Genomic DNA, 14,003 nt, shown 5'->3' with positions numbered 1-14,003 from the left:
GAGATATTTCTAGGGACCTGCAAGTTTTCAGTTCTTCTAATGAGAAGATATAACTACTTTCCTGACCTATGTATGCTCTGGTCTGTGGGTGACCACAAGTACTCCTTTCTGCCCTGGACCTGGGAAGAGAGCCCCTGCCCCACTATAACAATAAGCTCTGTTGTGCTTCTCTTCCTCTTCCTGGGACTGGAGCTCTAGGCAGATCTGAATATAGGCAAAGCAATAGAGTCCTGCCTCAGGGATAGAAAAAAAACCTCTGTAATCTCCTTCTGGCCATCTATAGACTAAGAATTCCAGAAGCAGCTGCTGATGCTGTTACAATGGTTCCCAAGAACTGATCTTGTGTGTTTGTGTGTGTGAGGGCTGTCAAGCCCTTTTCAGAGCTGTTTTCTACCTTTGATGTCCACCTGAGTCACCTAAATCTCAACTGTGACTCCAAGAAGCCCCACAACTCCACCCCAGAAAACTATTTCAGCAGGCAGTTTAAACAAGGTGGAGGGTAACTGACAGAGTCTCAAACTCATCAGTACATTGTGGGGGGTGTCTACCCCAAGCATGTGAAGTCTTCCATGGTGGAATGGGCAGATAAGAACACTACATTCCAATGATTTGCCTTTTCCAATAGCCATGATAGCAGCTAAAGCAGTTGCTGTGGAATACTTAGAGTTTGGTTAGACATCGCAGACGCCAAAGTCATCCACTGCATCTAGAATCATCACCAGTTGCCTTAACTCTGTCTTGCAATCCTGGATCATGATGAGTTTGGAAGAAAGATTGAGATGGATGACTTTCTGCAACTACCTAAATCCAATTTACACACACACATATCAAAAGACACCACACATACTTTACCACTCCCCAAAGTCCTGTAGCAACAGGCTAGTGATGAAACAGCAGGTACAGACACTAGGAGCTGTAGTAACAACCCTGACACAGGTGGCTAGGCCATAAGGTCGTTTTCACACTGAAAGCAACAGTGAGATTCGTCAACCCCCTGGGCAACCAAGCAGTCCTTTTAAGGATCACGCTGCATACCTCCTATTGTGAGGAAGGGTCTTGAAAGGTTCCCCCAAAATTGTCTGATTACTCAACCCTGGCCTGATTAATGTGTCAGGTGGGGATCCCACAAGTCAATAAAGACACAAAAAAATCTACAAAAATTTCTTCAGAGAAGATTTCACTCACCGTCGGTGCATGGAACATGTGCACATTCATAGACAACACAAAATCCAATAGACCTGAAAGAAAAACAGATCTTGTTGCAAGAGAACTCAGCAGGCATCATATCCAAATAGTAGCCCTGAATGAAACAAGATGGGCAGACAAAGGGCAGCTTATTGAAGTTGGAACTTATCTGGGTAAGAATACTGATAAGCATCAAGACTGGTTTGATGAAAATAATGGAGAAATTCAGAACTGCTAAAAGGAAAAAATAACAAATTCACAGGGTTTACCAGCAGGATAGTTCATCCATTTCTAAAGCAGTTTTTAATTCCATCAAAACTTAAGAACTTAAGAGAAATGTAGGTATCTTGATTTGGTAAGAAGGCAGATGAAATTCAGTTTTATGCAGATAGTAATAAAAGTGCTTTTATGATACCCTGAAGGCTATTTATGAGTCAGTGACCATTGCTGCATCTCAGCTGAACAGTGCTGATGGATCCACATTGATCAACAATGGGACATGATCCTAGAGAGATGGGCTGAACATTTCAATAGTGTTCTTAACAGACCACCATCAATCAACACAGAAGCCATTGACCATTTACCCAAAGTTGAGATTAATTTGTCCCTAGCTGAAGTTCCAACTTCAAGAAAAAGAAGTTTTGAACACCATCAGGCTCCTTTCAAGTGGCAAAGCACTTGGTGCTGATTCTATTCCAGGTGAGATCTTTAAGGTGGGGGGAGTCCATTGCTAACCCAGAAGCTGATTAAAATTTTCCAGGTTATGTGGCATGAAGAGGTTATCCTGTAAGAATTCAATAATATTTCCATTGGGGGCAGCTAGGTGGCTCAGTAAATAGAACACTGGCCCTGGAGTCAGGAGGCCCTGAGTTCAAATTTGCATCAGATACCTAGCTGTGTGACCCTGAGCAGGTCACTTAACCTCACTGCTTTGCAAAAACAAAACAAAAATTAACTTCATTGTCCAGTGCTATAAAGGTTAAGGGAATAGATTGTCCTGTGATAATCATAGGAGTATTTATCTTTTAGTCTTTGCTGGTAAGATTCTTGCCAGAGTTCTTCTCAATACACTGATCCTTCACCTGAAAGATGATTACCTCCCTGAGAGTCAGTGTGGTTTCAGAAAGGGTCAAGGAACAGTTGATATGGTGCTTGCTGATCGACAACTCCAGGAAAAATGTCAGGAACAGAAAAGAGTTCTGTATATAACATTTATAGATTTAACCAAGGTCTTTGATTCATCAGTTGTATGGGTTTATGGAAATTTTCATGATGGCATGCATGCCCAGATTCTGGATAGTGAATAAAGCTCTGGAGATTTCCTGGTCACCAATGGAGTGAAACAAGGATGTATCCTTACTCCCTTGATTTTTAGCATGATGTTTTCTGCCATGTTATCAAATGCTGTTACTAAGGATAGACATGGCATCAAGGTTAGCTACTGCACTGATGGTAAATTCTTCAACTTGAAAAGGTTACAAGTGGAGGGAGTATTGATCCATAATCTTCTTTTTGCAGTTGATTGTGCCTCAATACAGTCTCTGAAGTTGAGATGCATCAGAGTATGGGTCAATTCTCTGCTGCTTCTGCTAATTTTGATCTAACAATTAACATCAAGAAAACATACGTGCTCCATCAGCCAACACCACACCATTCATATGTGGAATCAATGATTACAGCAAATGGAGAAGTCTTGAATACTGTAGACAAGTTCACTTGCCATGCAGTGACCTTTCCAGGGAGAAAGACAATGACAATAAGGTTGAGACCTTAAAGAAAGTGAAGGAGAGAAGAGGTTTTAGACTAACTACGAAAATGAAGGTCAACAGAGCCGTAATGCTGACCTCATTGTCACATCTGTGCAACCTGGACAGTCTACCAGCGTCATGTCAAGAAACTAAATTGTTTCTATTTAAGTTGTCTTAGGAAAATTCTAAAGATCACCTGGCAGGAGAAGATACCAGTCACTGAGGTCCTTTATCGAGTTAAACTGTTTAGCATTTCAACATTACTACAGAGAGCGCAGCTCTTAGAATCTGGGTACGCTGTTTAGAATGCCAAAAGTATGCTTGCCAGGGGCAGCTAGGTGGCGCAGTGGATAAAGCACCAGCCCTGGAGTCAGGAGTACCTGGATTCAAATCCAGTCTCAGACACTTAAGTACCTAGCTGTGTGGCCTTGGGCAAGCCACTTAACCCCATTTGCCTTGCAAAAAAATAAAAGTATGCTTGCCAAAAAGACTATTTTATGGAGAACTCACACAGGTCAAGCACTCACAAGGGGGTCAGAAGAAGCAATACTGAGACACCCTAAAGGTCTCATTGAAGTAATTTAGAATTGATGAAAGACACTGACACAGGACCACCCAGCATGGTGTGCCCTCATCAGTGAGGGTGCTGCACTCTATGAGAAAGACAGAATTGAAGCAGCTCAAGGAAACATGACACATGGAAGTTTAGTAAGCACTCCAGTTTGATTTTCTTTGATAATGAAGGACAAGAATCAACCAGCTTGTCTTCCTCTTCCTGAATGGCTGAAGTTGATTTGCTCTGGGGTGACTCAAGCTGTTCTGTCCTCCTCTCTAACCCTGGTGCAGTATGCCCTTCCTGCTGATCTTTCAAGCTATCTTGAGTTAGAAAATTGTTTCCCTTGGTCTTTTTGTAGGTTCTGTCACTCTAGAATTTTGTTAGAGTCATTATTTAAAGATATTTGAAGTGGTTTAGGGAGAGTTGGAGTGAGACCCTGCCTTTACTCTGCCATCTTGACTCTGCCTCACCCTTTTTCTTAATTATACACATTAAAGTTATAGGCTTTAAGTATCTAAAAAGGAACTTGTTTCTCCTTCCCCTATTAGAATGTTAGTGTTTCATAATTATACTGCATCATTAAGTTGCCCAAATTAATTTACACTTCTAAGTTTTTCTTGATTCTTGTCATTGTATTTCAAAATACACCACTCAGTTCTGGTCTTTTCATCAGGAATTCATGAAAGTCAATTATTTCACCAAAAGTTCATTCTATTCCTTATAGAATCCTTCCCCCACTCCACACACACACACACACACACACACACAGAGAGAGAGAGAGAGAGAGAGAGAGAGAGAGAGAGAGAGAGAGACATATACATACATCTGTTATGAATTATTGCTAGCACATATCTTTTGCCTTTTAAAATCTTGTTTTCTGCGATCTCTTTTCTTTAATAATAGAAGAAGCTAGGTCTTCTGTGATCCTAACCAGAGTTCATTCATACTTGAACTCTTTCCTTTTCACCAATTAAAGTATTTTTTTCAAAGGCAAAAGTTAAGTGACTTGCACAAGGCCACACAGCCAAGTAATTATAAAGTGTCTGAGGCTGGATTGGAACTCAGGGACTCCTGACTCCAGGACTGGTGCTCTATACACTGTGCCACCTAGCCACTCTGAAAGTATTTTTTTTCTTTGGCATTAAAGATCTGAAATTTGGTTCTGATATTCTTTTTCCATCTGAAATTTTTTTAGGAGGAGATGGGTCTAAAAAATATGAGTAGCCCTCTTTTAGAGTCCGATGAGTTTAAATGGTCTCTTTTTGACTTTTATTCTGAATTTAAGAACATTTTCTCGTTTTTTTCAGTATTTTAGTTTTTTCTAATATTTTTTATTGTGAAATGGAGTCATTAACTTCTGTTTGATCTATTCTCATTCTACCTCCTCATCTTTCTCTTCTTCATCTTCCTCTTCATCCCCTCTTTTCCTGCCTCCTTCTCTTCCGTTTACTATTTTTCTCCTAATTTTTGTCCTCTTCTTTTTCTTCTTCTTCTTCCTCCTCTTCTTTTTGCACTTAAACCAAAAGTGAATCTAGATTCATCTCTCAATACTGAGTTTGAAGTTTTGCATGCAGTAAACCTCACAAATATTGATGCATATTTAGCAGACCTTTAAATTTGTACACCCATTTGCAAAGGTATTCAAAAAGTTACTCAACTGTACAAAGTTTTCAAGCTAGTGATATGACAACTACACCTATACATCCAAAAGACACAGAAATACTTCAAGAAGTTTTATTTCTAGTGACAAAGAATAGGAAACTAAGGTGTCATTCATCATTTGTGGGAATGACTGAACAAAATGTGGTACAGGAAGCAATGAATACTACAATGTTACAATACATGAAAGAGATGTTTTTAGAGAAACCTAGCCAAACTTGAATGAATTGATGCAGACTGTAATGAAAAGAAGCAAAAAACAATAGCGACAACAATACAAAAGTGAAAAATTCACTGATCCATGCAAAGATCCACCTTGATTCTAGAATATTTATTATAAAAAAAAATGCTACTCTCCTTTTCACAGAAGCTGATAGCCAGGATTCAGAATGAAATGCAGATTTCAATATGATCAACATGAGAATTTCTCTACATAATAGCATACAATCTCATGTTATTTCATTTCTTTTATGTTTCAGATCAACAGCCATATGCAACGAATGCAAAGAATGTTCTTAGACCTTAAAAGTCAGCATAAAGATGTTCATGCTAAAACTTATTTAATAGTGCCATAAGCAGGAAATAACTGACTAACATGTTTATTTTGCCTTTGTAAAAAGAAGATAAAATTTTTATTTGAATCTTTGTGTGCAAAAGGCATCACTGTAATTTTTTAAGCAATTAGGAGTATTTGAGGGGGCAAGCATGTAAAGCTTAAGGGGACTGGAAGAATAAGTAGCAGAGGGTTATTAAGGGATTTCAAATACAAATAGAAGGTTTTCTTTTCTTTTGTGTTTGCAAGGCAATATGGTTAAGTGACTTGACCAAGGTCACACAGCTAGGTAATTAGTAATCATCTGAGGCTGGATTTGAACTCAGATCCTCCTGACTCCAGGGCCAGTACTCTATCCACTATGCCATGAGCCAGCCCCAAATAGAGGATTTTCAAATTGATCCTGAAAGGGGCAGCTAGGTGGCACAGTGGATAAAGCACCGGCCCTGGAGTCAGGAGTACCTGGGTTCAAATCCGATATCAGACACTTAATAATTACCTAGCTGTGTGGCCTTGGGCAAGCCACTTAACCTCATTTGCCTTGCAAAAAAAACCTAAAAAAAAATTGATCCTGAAGGTAGTAGGGAGCCACTGGAGTTTGCTGAAGCGGGGTGGATTGATAAAGCCAGATGAATTTTTATGTAGATCACAAGGGGCATTCTGTCTTGTGTGGGAATTGGATTAAAGTGAGGCCAAGTTGCACAAAATCATCATCCTCCACTATCTTCCTGAGTCATCAAAGTTCAGTGGCAAGACAAACATCAAGCCAACTGGAAATGACACAGTAGATAACCTTGAAACCTCTGATACCCAAGGTTAAAGCACTACACAACACCAGGTTTATATACCTTCATGGTCATTGGAACAAAATGTTCTTATCCATCCAATCCACAGTGGAAAGTATTTTTGTGGTAGACATCCCTCTTACCAAGATGTTTGAAACATATTTGGAAGGCCTAAATAAAATTACCTTGTATATAGATCCAGTTGAAATTATGAAACATTAGTTAATAGTGAATAAATCATTATTTTTGAGGTCTGTGGGAGCTGGGCTAGGGAGAATTGTGGGAATCAAGCTAGGCCTGGAGAATTTCGGTGGAAGATTAGATTAACAATTATACTACTATTCAGTTTCACCAAGGCGAATCTTTTAAAGGTATTCTCAATTATCTTCAGCTCTATTCTGAATAATACCGTACCTAGCTCTTTTCTGCCATGAATACATATTTAGGAAATGTATTCGAATCATCTGGGATTTATGGAGAATACAGGAAGGGGATGGTTGAATCAGTGCTAGAACCAAATGCCAAAATATACTGGTGCCAGTAGAAGAGGTAATTAATGTTATAACAGACCTTATAAAATGTCATATGCACTCAGAACTAGAACCTTAAAGGGCATCTCTTCCAGTCTCCTCTCTATAACCTCCTTTTGAGGGTTAATACAGATTCTGTATAATCTGTAGGGATTATACAGATTCTGCTCGCACACCCTGAACCCAGAAAGAAAAATGATATGTAGTTAGTAGAGAGTTAGATTTAGAATCAGAAAACATGGATTCTAGGGTTCTAGTCCTAACTCTGTTATCTACTATACATGCAACACTGGACAAGTCCCTTCACATCCTGGGCTCAGAGTTTCATCATCTGTAAGATGAATGAGTTGTACCAACCGGTCTCTAAGGTCTCTTCTAGCTCTAAGGCTTATGATTTCATGATCCAAGTCATGGTCTCTTCCCCCAAGGATACTAACCCAGGACATAGGCAGGGTCTGCTCAGAATGCAGCCTTCTTACCCCGGGTCACCCCCGAGAGAATGCTGATGATTGGCTGAACTGAAGCCATGATTGACTCCTGGGGGAGTTCTCAGGGAAGCTCCAGACAATTTAACCTCCACATCGGGAACACAGTTCATTCTCTCAGGTCCTGCCCATCCTGGTGAGTAACAGATCTATGGTCAGCGATGTCTGGGATTGGGGGAGGGGGAAGGAAAACAGCAAGACAAGGGGGTTTTCCACTGTTGTAGCCCCAAATGTCAATTAGAAAAACCACTTCTGCATAATAGGAACTTGATGAGTATTTGATTCTTTGAATCAATTTAGCACAAAAAGAAGCAAGATTTAAAAAAGAATGGAAAGAATATTGCTCTCAGATCAGAGAACATGAGTTCGAATTCCACTTATCCTCTCTGGGCCTCAGTTTCTTCATCTTTTATATGAGGGGGTTGTACCATAGGAATCTGAGGACTTCCAACTCAAAGACTTCCAACTGATCTCATTACAGAAACTGAACCCTATGCCACCAAAACCCCTATCTATTTGAACTACCCTTGCTAACATGTCCTCCCATATTATATTTTGGAAATATAGATATCAGAGCCAGTTCAGAGATCCTGCTCAAATGTTAGTACTACATAAAATCACAAACATTCCTAGCAGGAGTGGTCCTAAGGAGGCACTGAAATCTAAGCATGCCTGAACAGAAAGTGTCCCACCAGCAGACTCTGACTACCATTCTCTCCAGGCAGCCTCTGCTCGAAGATATCTAAATGGAGAAGGGGTGAAGAAAGAGAAGTGGTTGCTTCTAGAAGAGCCCCATTTACCCATGAATTGCTCTCATTGCTAGAAGACTTTTCCTTACCTGTGGGTCAACACCTCCCCCCTGCAATGTTCCCTAAGGAGTCCTCATTGTGGGACAAACTAGGAGGCAGCATAGAAGTAGGGATAATAAGAGAAATGGAAGAGGATCCTAGCTGCTTTCCCAGCTGCTAAAGTCCAGAGTGTCCACCAGTTTGATGACCAGCTCTGAACTCCCTGGGCACCTATCCCCAATCTTTTAGTGTGTCCTGAGCCTGGTGTTTCAGGAAAATCCACCCTCTTCTTCTCTTTGGTCCTGTGCCTGATAGGGGACACAAAGACTCATATCCCCATGCTGCATTCTGATGGGCAGAGCTGTGGAAGTCTGAGGTTTGCACTAGGATTCACACTGAGGTCCAACTAAACACACCCCAATTACTTCCCATGGAATCTCTTAGGCTTAGATCTGTCTGCAAAAATATGGCTAGGTCTGTGGGTGCCTTTGCTTTTTCATTGGCTTCTATATTGGTCTCATTCTATGTTGATATCTCCATGTATGTATGTAACTTTGTGTGTGCCAGTGGGGTGGTGAGAATATGTATGTCTCTGATTGGACATTGGTCTCTGTGTCCAACTGTGTTATCTGTGTATCTGCTGGAGATGTGACTCTACTGAGAATGTGCTTATGTGTGTGTATCTAAATGTCTCTGTTGGTAAGATGTAAAATAGGCTAGGGAGGGCCCAGTCTACAAATTCAGACCAAAAACAGATTCCTTCCTGGGAATTAAAGCATTGAAACTTCTTTTATCCTATACTTACTTACCTATGGGATTCTGAATTCACTTACTTTCTCTGGGCCTCAGTTTTCTTGTCTATAAAATTAAGGGGAAGGGTGATAAGATGATCTTCCCAGTCTTGATCTGGGATCCTGTGTGCTTACTGTGTGGAGCTTCAGCTCTCTGATCCTCTATAATTTTCTTTTCTGAATTCAAGGGAACTATTGCACAATTATCCTGATTGTACTCTAAGCTATTTGGTTTAAACTGGACATTGATTTTTCACTTGCTTCTCAGAGAAGAAAGCAAAAGTCACAAAAATTGAATCCTCTTCACAAAACAGGAAAACATAAAAAGAAAAGATCACTTTTGGTAGACCAAGGGATAAAGGGAGGAAAGGTCCATCCATCAACAAACATATATTAAGCCCTGATACTAAACCAATGATCAGCAGAATCTAGGTCTTTCTCCTTTCAAGAGTTCACAGCCTAGTAGGGAGATAAAATGCAAATAATTTTATACAGGGCAAAAGGAGGGTCATATCAAATGCTGGGAAGGTTGAGGAGGGAAAGAAGTAGGGAATGAAGGAAGAGGAGTAGACAAGCAAAAGTGTCCCACATACAGTGGAATTGGAACTGAATCTGAAAGGGAGTCATCGAAAGCATGAAGCAAAGGAGAGCATTGCAAGTATGAGACCACCTGTAAAAAGGCACGATGTTAATAGATGGAGTGTAACATATTAGCAAAACAGAAAGACCAGTGTCACTAGACTACAGAGTGTGTGGAGAGGAAGAAATTTTAAAAAGAAAGGAAGGAGGCAAGTTATGAAGAGTCATAAATGCTACAGTATTTTATATTTGATTTTAGGAGTTTTTGTTTGGTCATTTTCTGTCATGCCATGTCCTACTCTTTCTGTCACCATTTGGGGCTTTCTTGCAAAGAAACAAAAAATGGTTTGCCATTTCATTCTCCAACTCAGTTTACATGTGAGGAAATGGAGGCCAAAAGGGTTAAGTAACTGCCCAGTCTAAGGCATATTTGAATTCAGTTCTTCCTGATTCTAGACGTGGCGCTCTAACCACTGTATCACCTACTTGTCAATAATAAAAAAAAAACCAACACTGAGTTTATTGAATAGTGGGGTGACATGGGCAGGTCTGAGTTTTAGAAAGATTGCTTTGGCAGCAGAGAAAAGTATGATGTGGGACAGAGAGGAATGAAGCAGGGAGAATAATTAAAAAATGATTGCCTTTTGGTACATGTTTTGGAGTAAAATTGTGTGAGTTGAGAGATGGAAAATGCACAACTGAGAAATGTAGTAAAGGTAAAAACAGAACAAGATTTGACAAGTTCTAGGATATTATGCCACTGACGTTGGATATCTCAAACTAAGAGGATGATGGTGCCCTTGACAGTAACTGGAAGAGCAAAGCTCAGAAGAAAGATCAGAGGAGGACTTTCATGTCACATGGCCAAGAAGATGAAGGTCAAAACCTTTTTTTCCAATCCCCAACACCTCTTACACTTCTCCAAAACAGAAACTGTTACCAAAGAAAAAGCAACTTCAACTCTCTCCATGATCTAGAACACCCAGAATGTAAAGGAAGGTAAAAATAAAGACAATGGGAAATCTGGAGAAAGAAGAGATTTGGGGTGAAAGATAATGAGTTCAGTTTTGGAAGTGTTGAGTTTGAGCTGCCTATAGGACATTCAATTGTAGAGGCAGTAGGTGATTGCAACACTGGAATTCAGTAAATAGATCAGGGCTAGAGAGCAGAACAAATCAAGTGCTCAAACACCAATAGAAAACTTACCAGAATCATATGGTTTGGATTAGAGCTTTAAATAATAAGGGACTTTAATTAGAAAGGCACCATGTGGGGCGGCTAGGTGGAATAGTGGATAAAGCACTGGCCTTGGAGTCAGGAGTACCTGGGTTCAAATCTGGTCTCAGACACTTAATTACCTAGCTGTGTGGCCTTGGGCAAGCCACTTAACCCCATTTTCCTTTGAAAAAAAAAGAAAAAAAAAAGAAAGGCATCATGTGTTCCAACCCCTTCATTGTATACGTGAAGAATAGAGATCCAGAGAGTTGAATCAACTTGTCCAAAGCCACACAGGCAAGTGGAAAGGCCAGAATTTGAAACTATATAGTCTTCTTAAGAGTGACTCTAGGACGGCTTCACACAGAAAATGGAAAAACTGAAAAATATCTTCTAAAAGTAAAAAGAGAAAAAATGCAAAGAACAAGATCTGAGTTGAAAATTCCAGGATAGATAAATATTCATTCATTTCTTCTCTTTCACTAATATCATCTGGGGCTGAATTAAAAGTAATATATTGTCTAGAATGGACACTATCTCCTGCTATGGTGAGAACACACCTGGAATACTATGTTCAATTCTGGGCACTACATTTTAGGAATGGCATTGAGAACCTGGGGAGAATCCAAAGAAGAAAGAGCATTGTGAAAAGTATTAAAGTTCTATCCTAAAAGATTCAGTGAAAGGAAGTATACATGTTAGGTTGAATCGAAAAAAGAAAGGATATTGTAGAAGGGATTTCTATTAAGGTATGAATTAGACTAGTGGTTTCTGAGGCTGCTTCTCACTTTGACCATGTATCCTCCTAAAATGAAGTTTGGTGTAAAATGGTGGATAAAGTCCCGAAATTGTGTTTGTGAGATCCAGATTCAAATCCATCAGACGCTTACTAGCTAGGGACCATGGGACCATAGGGACCCTTGTCTTCTCTATATCTAGGTTTCCTGGGTATAAAAACTGAGATAAATTAAACTATCTACCTCATAGGACCATTGTAAGAAAAGCAGCATGAAAATCATAAAATACTATATAAATATAAGCTTTTATTGTTGCTATTTTTTTTTTAATCTATCCCCTTCTCTCTTTAGGCATCCTCCTTCAGTCCCTGATCATCTCTCTTATGGACTATTACAATAGTTTCCTAACTTGTCTTCCTACTACAAATTGCTCATCTCTTCCATCCATTCTAAACAAGCTAAAAAAAAGTTATTTTCCTAAAGAATGTCTGATTTTATTATTTTTCACCTGGAAAAAATTTGATGGTTTCCTTTCTCAAAAATCAAATTTGGCACTTTGAAACCTTCACAATTTTGATTTGGCATTTTGAAACCTTCACAATCTTAATATGTTTTCAGGCTTATTATACATTTCTCCCCTGCACATATGCTATGATCCCCACTGGCTTTCTTGCTATTCTTCTCATTTGACATTTCATCATTTATATCTTGTCATTCCATAAGCTATCCCTCATACCTAGAATACAGTCCCTCCTCCCTTCTGCCTCTGGAATGCCTGTCTTTATTCAAAAGCTCAGGTAGTGTCTCTTAATAAATAAGGTCTTTCCTGATTCTCTTATCTGCTGATACCTCCATTCAAAAATTATCTTCTATTGACTTTGAATATATTTTGAACTTGTTTGTTTGTGTAAATGTTGTCTTTTTCAATAGACTCTAAGTTCCTTGAGGACTGGGATTATTTCATTTCTATCTTTATATCCATAGTATGAAAACCAGTGCCTGGTACCTAGTGTTGATTGATTAATTGATTTATACCCACTTGAAAGACAGATTTGCCAATGGAGAGAAAACAGTCATTTTTTTAAAAATCTCTCTTATTAAATTTTGGGCAATAATATTTGAGTTTCTTGCATTAATCTTCAGGAATATGAGATAAAAAAGATGCAGGACCTCTGTCTCTTCCCTTATTCCAGAGCTTTCTGACCAGTCCTAGCAAGGATGTCAAGGTGGAATGAGACCTTCAACATCTCTTACACCAACTTCTTCTTATTGGGCTTCCCAGGACTGAAGGAATCACGGTCCCTTCTGGTCCTCCCATTTTTTTTTCTCTATATGGTGATCCTCTCAGCCAATGGCCTAATTGTCTATGTTGTGACCACCCAGAGGAGCCTGCACCAACCTATGTATGCACTCATTAGTCTACTCCTGGCTGTCAACATCTGCACTGCCACTACTGTGTTCCCTGCCATGCTTTTCAGTTTCTTCACGAATTTCAATCACATATCTTTGACTCGTTGCCTTTTCCAGATGTTTTTTATCTACTTTCTATTAGCTTTTGACTGTAACATTCTTTTAATCATGGCTCTAGACCGCTATGTTGCCATCTGTTATCCTCTGCGATATCCAGAGATCATGACAGGCCAACTTTTAGTAGGACTAGTAGGAGTGGCTGTCACCAGGAGTGCAGGCATCGTGGCCCCTGTAATAGTTCTGGCCTCAAAAGTTCAATTTTGCCGTTCCAATGTGATCCAACACTTCACTTGTGAGCACATCGCCTTGATGAAGCTATCCTGTGGAGACATCTCACTGAATAAGACTATAGGACTTGCCCTCCGTGTCCTCAATAGGGTGCTGGACCTGCTTCTCCTAACAACCTCCTACACACGCATCACCCATGCTGCCTTCAGGATCTCCTCAGGAGGTGCCCGCTCAAAGGCTCTTCATACATGTGGATCTCACCTGCTTGTCATCATCACTGTGTATGGCTCTACTTTGTCCTCTTCGATTGTTTATCGTGTGGCCCGAACTGCCTCCCAGGATGTACACAACTTACTCAGCGCCTTCTATCTGCTGCTCCCCTGCCTTGTCAACCCTGTCATCTATGGGGCCAGAACTAAGGAGATCCGGCAACACTTAGGAAAGTTGTTCCAGAGGGCAGAGTCATAAACCATTGCCCCCAACAAAAAGAAGGACCTTCTGATGTGATTGCCATTGGGATCAATGAGGAGGAATTAGAGTGGAGAAAGTTCTCACAAAAGATTCATGTTGAATTTTCTACTTAGGTCTGGGAGAAAAGTAGAAATGAATAACAGTGATTACAACTGAAGTTTACTCAAAAGATAACAAGGCTATGCTTAGGTCATCAACTCTTATTGTACAATCACATTCACAG

General features: G+C 39.9%; 1 protein-coding gene across 1 annotated transcript; it reads left to right on the top strand.

Annotated features, from left to right (window-relative positions):
- The first annotated feature begins 12,829 nt into the window (after positions 1 to 12,829).
- LOC141507441 (olfactory receptor 52K1-like) lies at positions 12,830 to 13,777 on the top strand. The gene has a single exon (XM_074215082.1). It carries the CDS (start codon positions 12,830 to 12,832, stop codon positions 13,775 to 13,777), a length of 948 nt encoding a protein of 315 aa, XP_074071183.1.
- The last annotated feature ends 226 nt before the right edge of the window (positions 13,778 to 14,003 follow it).

This window comes from Macrotis lagotis, chromosome 1 (genome assembly GCF_037893015.1).
Source record: "Macrotis lagotis isolate mMagLag1 chromosome 1, bilby.v1.9.chrom.fasta, whole genome shotgun sequence".
Lineage (NCBI taxonomy): Eukaryota > Metazoa > Chordata > Mammalia > Peramelemorphia > Peramelidae > Macrotis > Macrotis lagotis.
Note: the sequence above shows the minus strand (reverse complement) of the source record. Positions and strands in the feature narration are given on the sequence as shown.